Source organism: Perca fluviatilis, chromosome 18 (assembly GCF_010015445.1).
Source record: "Perca fluviatilis chromosome 18, GENO_Pfluv_1.0, whole genome shotgun sequence".
NCBI classification, from domain to species: Eukaryota; Metazoa; Chordata; class Actinopteri; order Perciformes; family Percidae; genus Perca; species Perca fluviatilis.
Window position 1 is genome coordinate 32,304,238 of NC_053129.1, and position 13,428 is coordinate 32,317,665.

The following is a 13,428-nucleotide window of genomic DNA, read 5'->3' on the forward strand; positions in this document are numbered from 1 at the left end:
GGACATCTACATCAGACAGTTTAAGTCTCTATTTTCATGTAAATTGGGAAGATATTAGGGTTGGACTGACCGTATCTGATGTGCTTGTCTTTTGGCAGTGAAGTTTAATCATAATGTTTCTTTATCCAACAGAAATGAAGGCCAAAACCAAGAATACACCACTCAGGTTGTGAAACATTTAAGAATTAGCTAATATCATCTATATGAATCAGTATGTTCTGTCAAATGCATGAGTCTTAGCAGCTTCTGCATCCTGAAAGTCACATTGTGTTTCGTATTATATTTCACGCCCTCTTGTACTTTCATCAGATGTATCAGCTGGCTGAGACTTCTGCGTATCACATAATATGCTGTTTATGTTCTTCTGATTCGAGCCACTTGTGATTCTGATTATGCTGCTTTGTGCTTTTGATCTGCTGCTAAGTCTGACAAATCAAGGACACGGCCCGTCTGGTCAGAGCTGTTTGGACGTGTAGCTGGCTGTTTCGGAACAAACCCGCTCATGTACCTTTAACTCTCAGGAGGCTGGGATTACTTCTGCTCTTAGCTGCAACTGAAATGTGTTTGCATTGTCCCAAAGTGTGGATGCTTTCTTGTCTGTAGAATTAGTTTGAGAAAAACCAGGTGGCCTGAGAGTTTTTTTTATAAGATGATCAGTTAACACATCCAGGATGCTACACAGATGTCAAAACAAACAGGAAAAAATGCAGTTACACAGAAGCAGATGTGAGTTTATAGAGAGTTCTTTGGGGGTGGGGGGGGGAACTCGGGACTGAGTGTTTAAAATGAAATCTGCCTCATCATATCAGGATGACCTAACTACGGCCACAAGCGTAGGAATTTTCTTCCAGGTTAGAAAACTGAAAACAAAGTTGCATTGAAAGCATATGTCTCTAATCAGGCCTTGAAAATACCAAAACTCTTTGCTTTATTTAGCCAATCATTTAGAGAGGAAAATCTTTAGTGTAGAGGCCAAAAACCCCAGCAGCCATTTCTATATTTTGTAATCCAAATGGATTTAAAGAGCAGAGGAGATGCTCCCCCCAGCACAGTGATTATCTGGATATTAAAGTCGAAAGCTACAGACAAAAATGTACCGCCATTCAACTGTCGGTTGCAGGTTATTGTATGTTAAGCATGTTGGGTTAAAAGAACCTGTGTCCGTGTTTCCCTTACCATAGACGGGAGGTCACAACATCTGTCCCGGCTGGTCCAGCCCAAGCTGCAGACAATATCGAACATCTGGAGCTGGAACTGCGGAGAGAGAGAGAGGGAACAAAAAAGAAAACATGGACATGGTGTTGTGGTACATGTGTCTCTAAACGCCCTTCACAGCTCCCAGAAGACAAATAGAAAGACAGCAGAGAAATGCAGCACAGCCGAGTCCCATCAGCCCCAAAAAGACAGGAAACGGCTTGTGTTGCAGCCATGTTGACGGCTTAACACCCCTCGGGGATTCTGTCCATTTTAAAGGTCCATTTTGATTAAGTTCAATCCCTGGTTCGGTTAGAGAACTGCTGATATTGTGAAACACCGATCTGTGTTCAGTTTTAAACATTAACTGATGTTGCAGAGAGCTGGGAAGGAGTTCAAGGACGCTACAACAAAATCACGTGTTTAAGTGTTGCTTCAAATTGACTGTGAATCGCACTTATCTCACAAAGAGAAGGCTGAATTCGGGTCCAACCAGTGGCTAATGTTGGCTAATGTGAGCAAACACTGCTGTGCATGCGGCAGAGTCCAATTTACCAACTTTAGGGAATGCTTTGATCACAAGTTCTATGTATATTATGCTGCATTCATGTGGTGTCGGAATCACTGGAGGCCTCACGATACGATATCATCACGATACTTATGTCACGATACAATATTATTGCGATTTTAAACATATTGCAATATTCTGCGATATATTGCAATTTATTACCTTTTTTCCAACCCAATGTCAAATTATGTCCCCAAAAGAAAACTTTGTCATCTGTTTTATCTAAAAAGATACATTTCTCTGTTTGTTCATCTCACTTCAATTGTATTGCTGCAAAATGGGATTGTCAAGCAGACAGACTGACCCAACGCATATATCATAAAAGATCCATACTTGGCGTCTGTGTATCGATACAGTATTGACACGGAAAATATTGCGATACTATGCTGTATCGATTTTTTTCCCCCACCCCTAGTAACACTTTACTTGAAGGTATCGACATAATCATGACATGACACTGTCATAACTATGACATGACACTGTCATGAACGTGTCATTAACGTTATCAACAAGTCAGAAACGTTTATGACTTCTGTCATTAAGTGTCATTCGGTTTTTGTCATGACATTACTAGAAGTTGTCTTGGTCATGACAAATACATCCTCTGGTTATGTCACTTTGATTAATGTCAAGTTGTCATAATCAAGACAACCCAAACAATGTCAACTTGTCATGACAAAAACCGAATGACACTTAATGACAGAAGTCATAAACGTTTAGGACTTGTTTATAACCTTTATGACACGTTCACGACAGTGTCATGTCATAGTTATGACTGTGTCATGTCACGATTATGACGATACCTTCAAGTAAAGTGTTACCAAAACGTGTGCACGTGATTTGCTTTTATCAAGTTTTGCTACAAACTGTGTGTGCTCTCCCATCTGCAGGGTGACGGTACAACAATGGGTCAGCTCTTGGGCTTTTCATTTGTTGCAACTGTTGTTGTTTTTGTCGTATTTACAGACTGCCAAATATAATCCTCCTCGGTGCATTAGCACATCATTCAAATACTAGACAGACAAATTAACAAATAGAAGTAAAATCCGTTATAAATTCACACTTGAATATTTCCTTCCTCCTCTCCCATTTGTGCGAGCGCAGCAGGATCAGAGTTCACTTACAGTTGCTGATTCTCCTTTGGAGCCGATGGACTTGGACATCTTGCCCAGAACCTGGTAGCCATCGCTGGATGTGTTTCCAGCCTCCTTGATCTCCTTTTCAGCCACTTCTTGGCAGTCGATGTTGAGTTTGACGCCGGTGGACGAAACCAGGATATGGAGCTTCAGAGAGAAAGGGAAAGGAAGAAAGAAGAAAAAAAAAAAGAGAGAGTAGATTTTATTGTCACATTCTTTGTTCTACGACCAAGTCTTATGTCTGGGTTTTATCCTGATGGCCTGCAAATTATTAGGTTAAGAGTCTGAGCTTAGGGAGGACGTGCTCTGTCGTCTCCGCTGTAGTTCTGTTTATTGAAACGCTGCTGGAATGTAAGCGAGGGAAAACCAGCGCTTCTTTCTATTCATTCAGAAGAATAACTCCTCCATCAGAGCTGCTGCAGAGGGAAGGAAACCAAAGTTTGGACCCAATGCTTTGAACTCCGGTTGCTATTTGCAATCTGGGAATTTACGACAAAATGAAACTTATTCACCTCATACATAAGTAATTTAGTTGTGTGGTCCAATTTAAAGATGCCAAAAGCCCTGAATACTGCAGCTTTTATCACCACCGTTTTTATTTCCAGGAAAACAGGAAAGCATTTTAAAGGTTACTTCATCAACATACCAGTACTCATGTAACATTACAACACTTTTCTGTCCCAACTCCAAAAGCAGAACTCAGGAAATCTGATGATAGTTCTGATAAATGCTCTTTGTCGCACATTTTAAATCTGTGTAACTCACGAACACCATCACATTCAACTCATCCAAAACAATAGTAAGATTACTGGTGGTGGATCAGAGTCCACGGTGCACTCGTTGTCCTCTGTGTCCGCATCTAATTACCTTTCATTATTTTAATTGCAAGCTCCTGCATCCTGTCTTTGTTTCTTTCTCGTTCCTTATGAAATAAAGGCAAACTTCCAAACATCTTACAGAGCTCTTCCAAAGTGTTTTTACTACCCCCAGTTGCTAAAGGTTTATTGTAAACTAGGAGGGCACAAGACCATGTTAACGAAAGTGAAAATACTTTGTGCATCCGCCCCGTCATTCGGATCCGCTCCAAAACGTAATGGGCTCTTCCGTGGTCAATGCTACACCCTTCCACTAAGTTTCATGATAAGATGTTTTTCTGTAACCCTGCTGACAGACAGACAAACCCAACCGAAAACATAACCGCCTTGGCAGTGGTAATAAGATGTATTGTTATTCGTGTGCAATTATTCAAAATGACTTCCCCACAACTTTTTCGAAAATCCGTTTTTGGTGAAGGACGCACTGATGCAACACGATTGATTGGCATTGGTGCCCCCACATAACTGATCCACATTAAATACCGTTTCTTTGTCATTCATTATGGAGTTCAGAGTGTCAGGCTGCTGACGCAGCTTTTTAGTTTAGCAGGACTGCAGCGATCCCTGACCTCATGTTACCTCACATTAGAAAAGATGCCAATTACAGATTTGAAATTCTGGAAATGAAGAAAAGCGCTTATGTGGAATCAGAACTTGGCATTTTCAGATACTCTGAGTTGAGGTGTTGGAATCACACAGTGTCCTCTCCTAAAACCGGAACTACATCACGTTCTACATCAAGTTAAGTAACGTAACTGATGATTATAACCCAACCCCCACCTTCTTTCTAGACTTAACTAAGTAGTTACCATGTAACCAAACTGTGATAATTTTACAATGTTAACAGCGTGTTTTAAACTGCAGCTGTTAACATATGAGGACTGAAAACGTTCCTGTGGGTCGTATCAGAGGAGAGGGACAAACGGCCGATATCGTTGTATGGCTTCAATGACTAGTGGAGTCGAGAAAGAAAATGTATCCAAGTTCTACCACTGTATTTATATTAAAGTTTCCTGAACTGATGACGTGGTAGAAGCCGTAATTTCACATGTTTTATTGACTTCACCACAGATTCAGACAGCAGATTATGTGGAGCAGGAAAAAAAAACTATTTACTGTGGATTAATCGTGTCTGGCTGACACCTTGTCTACTTAATAAGGTCAGTATCGGGGGCCGGACTCGAGCATTCTTTCATAACAGTAGCTATATCTTTTCTGATCTTTTCTGCTCAGCCACATCTCAAAGAGTCCTCCCTTTGCCACATAAAAAAAATCTGGAAATGCAAGACATTTTTGGAAGCCAAATCTCCCAAAAATTCCTTCCTTCTCATCTCATTGGAAGGCACATACAGGGATCTCGCAGAACTTCAACTCTTAACTGTAAAATAAGTGAGGCAGCAGTGGCTTCACACACACAATACCACAATGCATTTCTCCTAACTCAGATCTCACTCGCCAAATCTCATGATGTCATTTTGCGGTAAATCTTTACAACTATTCCTCGAAGCCGGTCATACCGAGTCCAGCTGTAAGGAGGGAAAAACGTTGCTTTGCAAAGCCGAGGGACCAACCCGCTGGCAGCCGCGGCTCGCTGCTTGTGGTCAGTCAGCGGCCGCGGAAATGTGGAGTCATGTTTAACAGACCGCAGGGAGCAGACCCACCGAGACGTCTAGGAGAGAAGCACAGCCGTGTTTCTGCTTACACTTTTTTCAGGCATTTTATCTGATGCTCAGCAGCTTTCAAAAAGTCAGCGGATACTGAGGAAGTTTCAGTGTGTGTCTTGAAACTTTAACACCTTACAGTACACTTGTCTGTAGGGCTGCCACTAACCATTAATGTTGATTAATCTGTCGACTATTTTCTGGATTAATGGATTAGTTGTTTGGTCTCTAAAATGTCAGAAAATTGTCAAAAATGTGGATCAGTGTTTCCCAAAGCCCTACATGACTTCCTCAAATGTCTTGTTTTGTCCACAACTCAAAAGATATTCAGTTTACTGTCACAGAGGAGAGAAGACACTAGAACAATATTCACATTTAACAAAGCTGGGTTTTGCTTGCTTTTCTTAAAAAGAGAACTCAAAACGGTTAATCGATTGATTTAATAGTTGACAACTAATCACTTAATTGATTAAACTTTGCAGCTCTACTTGTCTGCGTGAGTTTAAAGGCTACGAGTATCCAATAACGGCAAGGATATGGTCATACTGAATCTGCCAATATTTAAATGTGATCAGGTCCACGGCTTTCGCTCACATTTTTATTCTTGTCAGGCTGGAAAATCCTCTGAGATTTACAGGAAACTCTGATACACTGTTCCTGTAAAACACGAACTGATGTATTGGCCTCTTGATATTATCCGCTATTACTGGCATTCGACCCGCCAAAATAAAGGAGGTGCTCAATACAGAACTTCATTCAGTTTTCAAGCTGTTCTTCTGTCTTTGGAAATCTTTTGAGCCTCACTTTGGGTTTTGATTTGATCTCAAATAAACTTGACATTAAATTTCAACTCCTATTTTATGCAACTTTGTGACCACTGTCACACACACCGTCTATCTAAAGAGCCTGTAAAACACTTCATCAGGTCCATTTTTCATCAGAAGCATGGATGTAGAACAAAGTCAGTCCCTCCAGATTGTTTAGAATTGGTCTGAAAGACACAAGTAAGACCGAGGACGACCAATTAGTTCATGTCCTACGGTCCTGTGATAAGATCCAGGAATATTGGACTGGGGTACATGAAAAACCTATGTCGGATTGCAGGGACCCAGGTTCCATTCAGCCCAAGATTATTTGTTCTGGGAGAAGGATCAATCCTACGCGGGATGGATAAGCACATAAGAAGCTGGCTTCAGACTAGTTCAATGATAGCCAGACAGATTCTTTTAAGAGGATGGAAGAATGAAGGGGTGCCGTCAATTTAAAAGTGGGCTCGTGAGATGGCTAGGGTGGCGGCGTTTGAAAAACTTAACGTTCATGTTGCAAGTTGTATGTTTTGTATGTTAAAAAATAGTCCGTCCATTATTTTCTCTTGTGTTACTGTGACTACCACTTGTTGCTTCTACCATCCTTCAAAAAGGAATGTTTAAGCACTAATGTTGATGTCTGGAAGCACTGTTTGAGTTACAGGCTGCAATAGGAGGATGTTTATACAAGTAAAGATGAAAGTGGCCATCGACACTGCTGAGGTAGTACACGCTGCAGATGGAACCTCGGGTCAGTAGGACAAATTTAGCTGCAGTCGTCCTGAAGCTCTCTGGCTTCAGTTTTCCTCTGCCCGAGTCACTGTTTCAAATCTCTGGACCGGGGAAGTGAAAGAGCATTATTTGCCCATCTCTCTCGCTCGCCGACTTGGCACTAGCGATGTCCTGATCAAGCTCTTTTAAGCCTGACCCAAATCCAAGTCTCTCCTCTCATTTTTTTTTTGACCGGTTGCTGATACAATTTTAAGACTTTAAAAATCTTATAATCTAAATGATCTCATTACTTTGTTTTGAAACTTTGAGCTCCAATTCGCCCTCTGGATCAAACATCTCGCAGATGTCCCCATCACTCAAAGCATATTCACATTCTAACTTTTTTTTTTTTGTTGCTGCTCTCTGAGTCTCTATCGAAAGTCACTGGCAGGACTGTTAATCCGTTTCTCTGCAGTTGGCGCAGATCATTCACAGTTTACACAGAGTTCACAAGGAGGATCTTTACTTTAATCTTTGTTTTGTCCCATTGGACCAAAGAGATGCTCAGAAACCCTTCAGGTATCCACAACAGATCTCAAACACATCTGCAGGAGGATTTCACTGATCCATACTGTGCCGAGTTAGCTGGTTGGTAAAATGTCGCGAGGGGAAGGAGGATTAGCCGAGTCAGACGTGGTGATGTGGTGGACCCTGACATCTCTCAATGAATCTGGCTCAACGACAGACCCCAAACATCCGGCTGAAGCAGACTTTCTAAATCATGTTTGATTCTGCAACGCGCTGACAGCAAGTTCAAAATGTCCCAGTCAGCTGCGAAGGTTCTCCAGCCCCACCGCCCCTGACAGGCTTTTAAATCTTTAAGTTGACAAAACGATTCTTCAGTCCAGTTTTATTATCGCCTGGGGGTTTCGGAGGGAAAGCAATCAAAGGTTGCAGCCTTCATGACGTACACGTGTCCTCCCCTGCAGCAGTGTCCTTAAAGGCTGACACTGATCTGTAGACAGTTACCAGGTGTATGGCCCACTCTGACCTCTCTGTGGAGGGAAGGAGGGAGGAATGAGGGCAGGTAAAGGACGTATTTCACCCTCAGGGATCACTTTCTCTCTGCAGATCCCGAGAATGTCATCACGACTGAAACAAACGTGTCCGCAAGTTTCTCCAGAAACATCCCTTCTGAAAAAGCCTCTTTTAATTTGGAGCTGAGATTTGTAATCTTGTGTTAAAACTCAAAAGTACTTTTTTTTCCCATTCCACTCTAGCTTTCATTTTTCCTGCCCGAGGGCAGAAAGAGATTGCATAAGAAGACGACGAAGAAAAATACCTTCTGCGTCAAAAACAAATCATGGCTAAACCTGCCCAGAGGAGCAGCTGTCGCCACAGTCGAGCAGGTGATATCTAAATCACAGACGTCACTGACTGACATGAAAAACTGTCCAATGAGAGACAGACTTCCTGCTCACACTGACTGCCCCAGCAGTTGCAGCGTGCAGAGGCATGCTGGGAGGTCAAACCAAACCTCAGAGCAGCAAGAACTCCCTTGTGGTGGGCTACCAGAGGCCTGCCCTCCAAAACCCCTCCTGAGCCGAGAGCAGAGAGACGGATGGCGGAGAAGCACCGCCTTCCTGCTGGCGCTCCTCAGCCGTTCTGATGTAATTGTTTAATAGCAATAGCAGTGACCCAATATTTTCCAGGCGAGCTTCCCAGCAGGGACTGCAGTGCATTATTTAGCGCTCTCCCTCTCTCAGAGGAGCTTATGGATCCTTGTGAAACTTGTGTGATTTTGTTGCACACTGCTTCCCCGCAGCAGTACGCCAAGAGTGTAAATGCGCGTCGCTATCGGCGCCACAGCTCTGATCGTCACTACACCGACTGTAGAACACGTTTCCTCTGATTGGAAACTGTCCTTGAAGCTTCACTGCAGAATCTCTCGGATTCCCATCAGGCCAAAGAAAAGGACTTTCAGAGAAAAGTTTTTTATTGCTGGTGCGCTGACCACAGTTTGTGTGTTGGCTCTGTGTTGGACAGTAACATAAAATCATGCTGCCCGAAAAAAAGAGAGTTAAATGAAGACATTGCTCAAAAACCAACGACAGACATCCTAAAAAACGTTCATCTTTTTGACAACTTAAACCTTAAAAATATGGTGACTCCCCCGTCTCCAAAGGAATTTATGTCCGAATCAACAAGTCCTCCACACCAAACCAATCTTTAAACTCTTAACTTTTAGAGTTTCTGTGATGAACGCTCCAATTCAAGTGGAAATGAAATTCATCATTGTCCGTCGCTCCACCTTCGGCTGGATATAATAAAAAAAACAATAAGACCAATTCAACAAGAGTCCGACTGTCTGCTGATCAATTATTATAACTTCCAGAAGATGCGGACGGCGGTCTCATTTTGTGGCGCTCGACCTTCGCGTGGACCCTGGAGTTTACAACCTGCAGGGGACCATCTGTATGTCTGAGGCTGCATAACTCTTAAGGAACACGTCTGTAGTTGCACGTGAGGTGCTCTGCCTGTAATATACAACACGTTTGGAATCTCAGGCATCCGCAGGCTCTGTATGACCCCGGGACGTCCCGCGAGAAGAAAAGCAGAGGTATTCAATTGATGTGTCACGCCGCGGTCATGCCTCAAACTAAAGAACGATATATAGTTCAACCATCAAAGACACGTTTGACTTTCTGTGTCGCTCAGTAACACTTACATATGATTGAAACCCAAAATACCCACACAAACTGCTTTCCAGGAATCTTTTCTGCACGATGAAGGGTTTCTATCTGATACAGCAGGTTTGTCAGTTCGGCCTCGAGTGTCCCATAATCTTTCGGCGTTAATCCAGCACAGATTAACCACATGCAGCTCCAGTGTGTGGCCTCGACGCTCTGCTGGGTTTTACCTTGTGGAAGCTTCCGTGGAACATCCTCTTCACTTGATCGTTGTTGAAGGTGACTCTCTGGATCTCACCGCGCGTGTCTTTGTTGTAGAAGGACAGCGTCTGGCTGGAGGCTGAGCAGAGAGACGGGGACAGACATGTTACACACTGAGGTCAACACCTTCAGCTAAGACTGTAAAGTTAGTTTTTTTACTTATTAACAGAAACATTATGCAGATTATTCTGCAAACAGGCTGCTGAAAATACAGATCTGATACAGTCTGATATATATATGTGTGTGTATATGTATATCAGGCCGTAAAATAAATGAAGAGCAAGCACACGTTCCACACACTGTTACTAAGGCCTAGTCCTAGTTTTATGGTTTGGGAATCAGATATCCTGCTTTTTACGCCTCAGACCAATCAGAAACATTTACATACTAGATAAATCTGCACGTACTCCTGCAGGATCCAGCTTAGCACTACGATGATGTGATCTTATTTTGTTACTTAAATTAAGTCGAGGGACTTGCAAGAGACGGATTGTAAAAAGAATGGTCGAAACTGAAGAAGTGGAGATAATCTAACTTTTAGTCACTTGTATGAATCAAGCTCCAAAAACACTGGATCCTACACTTTCCATAATGCAATTTGACAGCATCTTTCGTTAGACCCTTGCTGCCCGGTAAATGGTCACATCTTTCAAGCTCTGCAGACAAACTTAGAAAATGTGTAGTCTCTGGTCAGTCACCGGGTAGAGTGAGTAAAGTCCTTACCGGGCGGCCAGGGTTCATGTTCGGCTCAGGGCCCTGTGCTGCATGTCATCCCCTCTCTCCCCTGCCTTTCCTATCTGTCTCTTTAGTAGTCTTCAAACCAAAGCTTAGGCCGGCTACACGCTGGCTGCGTGGCGGCTGTGTGGCGTTGTCTATGCCTTTGCACACCAGAAAGGTGTCTGACGCGGCGCTGCTGCTGCTGCTGCTGCTGCTAGCCTTGTCTGTACACATGGATGTTTTCCCATTGATTTACTGCACTCAAGCAGTAGAGTACTTCATGTTAAACATAAATATATACTGATCTGATTACTGCAAAGACAACTGCAATATTCGAAAATGAATTTTTTTTTTTATTACATTTATATCTGCATTTATGTCAAAACCTAGAGACTTTCAAACAACAAAATGTAATTTCTTAATATGTATTTGTGTCAAAATGACATATACACATCACGCTTGCGTGTCTCGTTAAAAATAGGCGTCGGTTCTATTTCTAGCACACGCGCGTTTTCAGCGCGGCTCGAGTCGCGCCTGACACGTGCGTGTCGCGCAAGCAGTGTGCAAGCTCTGACCTGTTACCATGGAAGCCGAAATAAAAACAGACACACCACGCAGCCAGTGTGTAGCCGGCCTTAGATAACCCTGGAGACAGCTCAGTGTTATCATCAGGGTTATTTTCTCAAAGCTCCTCCAGATTCACAGAAGACATTATACAGCTACTCCCACAGGCCAAACAGCTCTCCTTATGATGAGTAAATGGGGAAGTGACCCTTTTAAAAGCTGTTTTACGTGAGTGAAGAGTATTACATTACAGTGGGACACCATTAAATGCACTGAAATACCGCTCAGCAATAGTTCACAGCTTTAAAGTAAAAGTTTGACAGTCTGGGAAATTCGCTTTCTGGCGTAAAGTACGATGAAGAAGTTTGATGCCACTCTCCTGATGGTTAGCTTAGCTTAGCACAAAGTCAGAAAACAGCAGGAAACGGTTACCTTTGGCACTGTCATCTAAGTCTCTGCCAGCAAGCAAATACGCATAATTCCCAAAATGTCAAACTATTCCTTTAATAATCCAGATTGTTTCTCCCTCTGGACTAGTATCTGAACCTCGGGTGTCGTCCAAGTTGTGTTACTCAAGAACCAGAACAATCGTCTCTGGAGGAGTTCCATTGAAGCCCAGCAGAAATTCCTGCTGACAGACTGAAACCGAGTCTTTACGAGAGCCAGCTGAGCCCGACCGAAGACACAAGATTCTTGTGGGAGGAGTCGACCGAAGCAGCCGAAGGGCCACAGCCGGCTCATTACACCCCACTCAACTCTTTTCGTGAACACACAATGAGGCACAGCTGCTCAGCATCCACACATCACACATTTCCATGCCAGTACCTATTACACACACACACACACAGCGCTAGATAAGAATAGAGGATGATATTTACGGTCGATGGTGACGCCGGTCTCTGGCTTGTGATCTTTGTTAGACACCTGCCAGATGTCGAAGGCCTCGGTGGGCGAGTCGGGCAGGAGGCGGAGCATCAGGATGATGGTGTAGGCGTGGGGAAGACCGTCAGGGTGGACATCTCTGTTCAGGGAAAGACACAGAGAGACGACATGTCACAGGGTACCAAAGTTCAAAAAAGATGATGTAGCAGGAAAATGATTTTAATTGTACAAATAAGGCACACATAAGCCGACAAAGGCCTTTATGATGTTACAGGGTACCCCCAGGATTCTCAAAGTTAAATTTCGGACTTTTTAAGACCTTTTTAATACCAGAAACATCCGATAGAAAAGGAAAACACAGGCGAAAATCCAGAGTGTAGAAAATAACGAAAGCAGATGCTTTTGTATATGGAACGTATAAAATTCTCTTGCAATGAAGTGTTGCTACTTCTACATGAGTAAAAGCACTTAAATATATATCAGAGCAGGATGTTTCTCATTTGTCCCTCTGATGTCACTACACATTTTGGAAAGTCAAACTTGGTAAACTGTCATCTCTCAAGCTGTTTTCCACCTCTTTGGTGTTGCATGCAATGTTCTGAATACTGTGTTGAGTGGCGGGCGGCCAGCATTCACAGTCGTGTTTGCGGTTGGGTTTGCACTCAGTGGCCTGATGGAGGCTTCAGAGAGAGAGAGAGACACACAGACAGACAGACAGACAGACAGACAGACAGACAGAGAGAGAGACACAGACAGACAGACAGACAGACAGAGAGAGAGAGACAGACAGACAGACAGGTGCTGCGCTGCGTCAGTGCTGCATGACCTCACAGAGCGTCATAAATCCACTGACCCAGTTTGTAAAGAGAATGAACTCAAACTGTCCGAACACAGCTGGGCAGCGTGTGATTCTCATGCATCTTCGAGTCATGCTTCAACAAGAAAATGGTAGAAAATAAAAGCAATTAACAACAAACAAAAAAAGAATCAGTCAATCATTAAAATGGCACCTTCCAACTTTATCGGTTGAGTTATTACACAAGGGGAGGGACTGAAACAATGCACACTAGTCGTACTTTGTAATATTTGTTAGATTGCTAGCACAGCTGAGTTGTCCAAGTTACCCATTTCCAAGCTAGCCACTGTTCCACTAACATCCTACTTACAGTATCCTGACGCAGGTCTCTTTGCTAGTTTAAGACCGACGCGGTTGTCAATTTCCTGTCCAGCGCCCGCGTCGTTTAAATAGCAAATGCACCTGCGCCTATCTGTGCGCCCATGGGCATGCTGGTCTTACAGGGAGGTGTGTTCAGGTGCATTCTGGGTGTATTGCTATCCTGAGGCAGCGGGAAGTGATCGCGCC

The 13,428-nt window shown here is 43.2% G+C and overlaps 1 protein-coding gene across 5 annotated transcripts in view; it reads right to left on the minus strand.

Moving 5' to 3' along the window:
* The window catches only part of col12a1b (collagen, type XII, alpha 1b), a 153,423-nt gene that overhangs the window by 16,243 nt on the left and 123,752 nt on the right, over positions 1-13,428 (minus strand). For all 5 annotated transcript variants that reach the window (XM_039782832.1, XM_039782833.1, XM_039782831.1 and 2 more), the window contains 4 exons: positions 12,062-12,204; positions 9,872-9,981; positions 2,887-3,045; positions 1,177-1,254 (listed from right to left, as the gene is read on the minus strand). In XM_039782832.1, coding sequence (XP_039638766.1) covers positions 1,177-1,254; positions 2,887-3,045; positions 9,872-9,981; positions 12,062-12,204 — 490 coding nt within the window. The remainder of the gene's footprint in view (positions 1-1,176; positions 1,255-2,886; positions 3,046-9,871; positions 9,982-12,061; positions 12,205-13,428) is intronic.